The sequence below is a fragment of the Austrofundulus limnaeus genome, unplaced genomic scaffold (genome assembly GCF_001266775.1).
Source record: "Austrofundulus limnaeus strain Quisiro unplaced genomic scaffold, Austrofundulus_limnaeus-1.0 Scaffold67, whole genome shotgun sequence".
NCBI classification, from domain to species: Eukaryota; Metazoa; Chordata; class Actinopteri; order Cyprinodontiformes; family Rivulidae; genus Austrofundulus; species Austrofundulus limnaeus.
Window position 1 is genome coordinate 701,444 of NW_013952469.1, and position 5,860 is coordinate 707,303.

Below are 5,860 nucleotides of genomic sequence, written 5' to 3' on the forward strand. Positions count from 1 at the left end.
TTATCTGAGAATTATTTTGTGCATTAAATTGAATGAACATGGTCTGGATAGCCCACAGACATACCATAAACATTTCTAGGACCCATAATTGGTCTCCTTTAAGCAATGAATGTTAATACTTTTGACACCTCTGCCCGTCAGTAGGATCCCAAGCATCGAATTTACATCTAATATTAATTGTGTACATTGTACAGTGTAAAAATAAACTTATAATGGGTAGAGCAATCTTATCCAACTCGATCTAAATGTATATCTTGTCGGTGCCTGTCAGTTAAGGCTCACTCTGATTTTGTAATAAAACTTCAGTAATAAATTGATGTTAACTCCTGGTGCTCTGTTCTCTTTTTCAGGCATCAGGTGCTCCGGATTGTCCCAAAAAATGACGTCCAGCTGTCTCTTATCAAGGAACTGGAGAAGATGATAGAGTTTGAGGTTTCTCAAAAATAATTTCAATTCATTTTTAAAATATTATGAAACTCTTTGATTTAATGTATGAATTCTCATTAGAAAAAAATACTACATATGTTTTGTTTGTTTTAGTTGGACATCTGGATGGGGGTGACTGATGCTTTCTCTCCTGTGGACATCAGAGTTCCCTCTCATACCTTGCATTCTTTCAAGAGTTATTTGGAAAACTTCAACATTAACTACTCCACCATGATTGAGAACTTGCAGGTAAACTGGAGCCGACCTTGGATTTAATTATTTCCAAATTGTTTTTCTGTTGTTCAAAATTGCTATTATTTTTGTTTTTCTCATTGTAACTTTTAGGAAATGTTGGATAGGGAGCAGGAAGAGATGGACTCGGCTGCTCGTGTTGGTCAACCAAGAAACACTGACAGCTTTGACTACGCCAGGTACCACCCCATCAACGAGGTCCGTGCTCATAGTTTATCAGATACTTACAGACATTAAGAAATCATCATCTTCATTAGAGCTACAGAACTCTGTGGTCTCAGGTGACTGGTGTGTATTCATGGCAGGAGGCTTGTCTTTGTTTCAGATCTACAGTTTCCAGGACATGCTGGTGGCTGAAAATCCCAACATGGTCAGCAAGCTTGTGATTGGTCAGAGCTACGAGGGCCGTCCTCTTAATGTGCTCAAGGTAAAAACAACTAATATAAATGAAAACAATCACTTCTAGTTACATTTAAAAAGGAAGAGAAATACTACTGTACAATACAATAAATAACTAAATTGAGCAGCTTTCAATGACTCAGCAGAAAATGGTTCTGCTCTTTCGTGACTCAGATTGATTGATGAACATTGGGATCCTGAGCAGTAGCTGCACTGGCAACGGTCTAATTGCTTTCTAAACTTTTATTTGTGTGAATGCTTATCAGGCAAAAGATCGATTTTTCTTTCATGTGTTTTTCAGCTCATATCTTGCTCAGTACATTTTGTGTTATTTCATCAATTTATCAGAGGTCTTTAAAGTACTTGAAAAAAATAACTAAAAGTAAAATCACATGAACAGAAAATGACTTTGGTAAAAATAAATTTCACGGATGAGAAAACTACTCATGTAAAAGTCATAAAAACCGTTCACAAAAATTGGGGAAGTAAAAGTTAAAGTACTTTTACACACTCTCTATGAAATAAACTGTTGAATTTACTGAACCAAACTGGTTCCACTAAGTCAGGTTGAGTAAATTGAACAATATATGTATAATCTTTGCTCAGTTTACTCAGCTAGGCTCAGTGGAGCCAGTTGACATGACTTTGTTGAGTAAATTCAACACTTCATTATTTTGAGTGCAGAAACATCTTTCATGATGAGTTTGAACAGATTTAGTTTTGTAACGAGTAACTAGGTGTTACATTTTAAACTAAAGAAGTAAAAGTGTCGTATTTAGCTTTAAAATGCAACGAAATTAAAGTAAAACTATTTAAAAATTGGTAAAATTACAAATCCTCAACAAAACTAAAGTACTGTGACAAAGTAAATGTACTTAGTTACTATACAGTACCTCTGCAATTTATATATCGAAATGTTCAGCTCCTTCAGGACATTACGGCGATGACTTTTAGTACTTCAGCAATTTATACTCTGAGATATCTAGCTATTTCTGCCATTTTTTTCTTATTAAAAAATGAATGGAGTTGCCTTCAACATTCTAAAAATCCTTCAAAATGTCCATAAAACTTTACTGTTTTTTTTTATTATTTTTGTTTGGGTTCTGCGTTTGTTCCAACTCTTTTGTACTAATACAGCATCAGCTTCAATTAAGCTGATTTTTTTTTTGTTTTTAACTTTTATTCTGACTTTATTTTTGCAATCCTTCTGCTAATTTCAACTCTTTTGTGCTTCTTTCTTCTAGTTTAAGCTTTTTATGCTTCTTTCAGCTGTTTTCTGCTAATTTCATCCGTTTTTTTGTGCTTTAAGGGATTTTTTAGCAAATTTCAGATTTTTTCATCTAACTTCACCTATTTGTGATAATTTCACTTTTTCACTGTTTAATTCAGCAAACATTTCTCTTTATTCCTTTGTGCTAACTTCAGCTACTTTTTAAATTTATGTTTTGGCTCAGCTCTTTTAGTTAGTCAGCAAATATCGTTGAGCATTAAGCGTTCACTCTGCATTATTGCAGGAAATGCAAATTCAGTACCACTTTACAATAAGGCTCCCCTTATAGATGACTTATAAAGATTTATAGATAGGTTATTAATTCATCTGTAAACACTTCATAAATCATTAATAAATGTTAATTATCGGTTTCTTACCAAATAATGAGACAAATCTTTTCACGTACATATTACATCTAAAGGTGCTTATTAAACATTTCAGATTAGGTTACTACATTGTAAGCACAATAGTGATAAGAAACACATATTTTAATATATTAATATTGTATTACTGCATTATAAATATTCACAACTTTCAAAGGGAGACTTATCGTAAAGTGTAATACAGTACACTATTTATTAATAACAAACATTTATAAAAGCCAAAACTTAGTATTTAATGTGAAAAAAATCATCATTTTTAAAACTTAGTGTTGATTATCCATATTTGAAATTATTGTTCAAACATGTAACTACTGTTAACAATGATGATGCATCAAAAAAGTTAAAAAATGTAATTTATAATATACCAAATAATCCCACCCCATCCAAAATAGTGTAGTTTTACACTTTAAAATGAGGATCCCTTTAATATTTGTGGATATTTATAATGCAGTAATACATTTCAATATTATATTTTAAAATATGCATTTCCTAATCATTATTGTGCTTACAAGGTAGTGAACTAGTCTGAAATTTTTAATACACAAACAGATTTGGTTCAGTATTTGGAAAGAAACCAGACAGTTTAGTCTCTTTTTTTTTACCTTAATTAATGCATAATAAACACTTATTGATAATTTATAAAGTGTTTACAGATGAATTAATAACCTATCTATAAACTCTTTAAAAGCCATCTATAAGGGGAGTCTTATTGTAAAGTGGTACCACAAATTCTTTAGTTCATTTTACTTCTATGTGAAACACAGTATGATGGCAGCTCTGCTCCTGCTTATTTTGTTCAGTTCAGCACTGGTGGAACCAACCGTCCTGCCATCTGGATCGACACTGGGATCCACTCCAGAGAGTGGGTCACTCAGGCCAGCGGCATCTGGTTTGCCAAGAAGGTACAATTATTTGTACTTTACACCTCGTCTCTGCTGCCTCTGAAACACTGACGTGCTGTGAATGAATTGCAGATAGTGAAAGACTACGGCAGTGACCCAGCTCTCACCGCCATCCTCGACAACATGGACATCTTCCTGGAGATCGTGACCAATCCTGATGGATATTACTTTACCCACACCTCTGTGAGTCAGGACTTTACAGTCATCCCCTGCAAGTGTTGGTTTTACTGTCGAAAGTTTTCCAGAGCGGTAACCTTGAAGCCATTACTGATGTTTTCAGAATCGTATGTGGCGAAAGACAAGGAAACCAAACCCTGGTTCTTCCTGCATCGGAGTTGATCCCAACAGAAACTGGGATGCTGGTTTTGGAGGTAAAGCCTTTTTTAGGCTGTAATACCTGCCATGTGTCAGGGTTTTAAACTCCCTGCAGTGTGAACATTAGTCAAGTTTCTTTTAGTGGAAACTGAATGAACAAGACGTTCAAGTAGTTTTATTTATCCCTTGGTAATCTTTTTATTTCATGCCTTTCAATCAAATGTTTTTTTATTTATTTCTAAGTAATAATAAAAATGGTAAATGGGAAGAATGGTTAAAACCAGTGATGGGCACAGTTCCCCTAAATCACTAAAAGGGTAACTAATTTCTTGATTAGTGCTTTCGGGCTTTTGCTATTTTTTAAATAGAATAGAATAGAATAGAATAGAATAGAATAGAATAGAATAGCCTTTATTGTCCCGCTGAGAGGATATTCCGGTGTCACAGCAGCATCAGTACAGAAGTTCACACACTACTTTACAAACTATAGATAGTACACACAAAACAAAATCAACACTGACTAGCCATGATACGACTACTGATAAAAAATATAATGTAAAGAATTGTGCAAGAATAGAAAAAGATACGTTTTGATTTAGAAACAGTACACTATCAGAATCCGACATTAGGAATCAGAAACTGTCTGTTAGTGTTTTAGCATTAGAGCCATTAGTGGATTAGTACTTGCTAAATTTATAAGCACTGACTGAGGTCTTTAAATGTTATTGATCAACATTATGGTTCACAGTTGAGGGTGAAATCTTTATTTCACCCGCTGAGGACAGACCGGAAAAAAACCAAACCCTCCTCCCTGTTCAGACACGTGTCCTGCTCTGTGTCTGAACGTAGTGCGTCCAGCTGGATGCGTTGTGTGCTTTTTTGCTGCTCAAAAGGCGTTCGGTGTGAAAGTCGCATTAGTGCTTTAGGGCTAGTGCAACTAATATTCAGATTAGTGCTGCCCACCACAGGTTAAAACATTCTAAAATATCAAACTAGCAGTGCATGCACATGTGCAGTATTATTTGTCACATAACCAGTGGAGTGTTAGAGGTCCTTGTCCTGCTGCTCTCAGTCTTAAATCTCTGCAAGACTCAAACAGGTTCCTCTCAATCATTTCTCTGTATTTTGCTCCATCCATCTCTCCTTTAACCATGACCAGTTTCCTGGTCCCTGACGATGAAAATCATCCCCGCATCATGATGCTGCCACCACCATACTTCACTACAAGACTGTTGTTTTCAGAGTAGAAGAGATGTTAGTTTTGGGTCAGTTAGAGCAGAGATTCTTAGCCTGTGGCCCACGAGCGCCACCTTGAGGGCCTCAAAAGAACAACAGTTTTTAACTTTGGGCCACAGAGGGCCGTGGGACCGCATTGATTTTGAATAAGGTGCAATGCACTTTCTCACCACTAGTAGCAGTAGTGCACCACTCAGATCTTTAACAACTTTTTTTTAATATATAGAAGAAGAACCTTAGAAACCTGCCGAGAATGGAAATGAAAAATAAAGAAAAATGAAGGCAACTCGTCAAAAAAAGGCCAAAGTTTGTCACTAATATGAAGTACAACTTCTGGTTCTATCATGCAGTATTTTAAGAGTTCAAATCATCAAATACAGTTGCAGATACTGCTTTCATTTGCACTTCATCAAATTAATTTTTGTAGTTTATTTTTAAACATTTTGAATGTATTTTAAAGAAACTTTAAACTTGTCAAAAAGCTGTTGTTACTGTTATTGTTTGTCACTAATATGAAGAGCAGCTTCTGATTGCAAAAGTTTAAAAAAAGCTTTATTTTCATTTGTACTTTATCAAATTTATTTTTACAGATTTTTTTTATTTGAACCATCATTTGAAACATTATTTATTTTATGCCCATAATTTTTTTGAATTGTCTATTTTTGTTATTGTTTATA

At 34.6% G+C, this 5,860-nt stretch overlaps 1 protein-coding gene across 1 annotated transcript in view; it reads left to right on the forward strand.

The window, feature by feature from the left end:
- cpa5 (carboxypeptidase A5) overlaps positions 1–5,860 on the forward strand; it is a 13,961-nt gene that overhangs the window by 6,547 nt on the left and 1,554 nt on the right. The window contains exons 3-9 of the mRNA XM_014010271.1: positions 351–432; positions 541–675; positions 772–876; positions 1,004–1,105; positions 3,531–3,632; positions 3,705–3,815; positions 3,913–4,003. Of these exons, the coding sequence (XP_013865725.1) occupies positions 351–432; positions 541–675; positions 772–876; positions 1,004–1,105; positions 3,531–3,632; positions 3,705–3,815; positions 3,913–4,003 (728 nt within the window). The remainder of the gene's footprint in view (positions 1–350; positions 433–540; positions 676–771; positions 877–1,003; positions 1,106–3,530; positions 3,633–3,704; positions 3,816–3,912; positions 4,004–5,860) is intronic.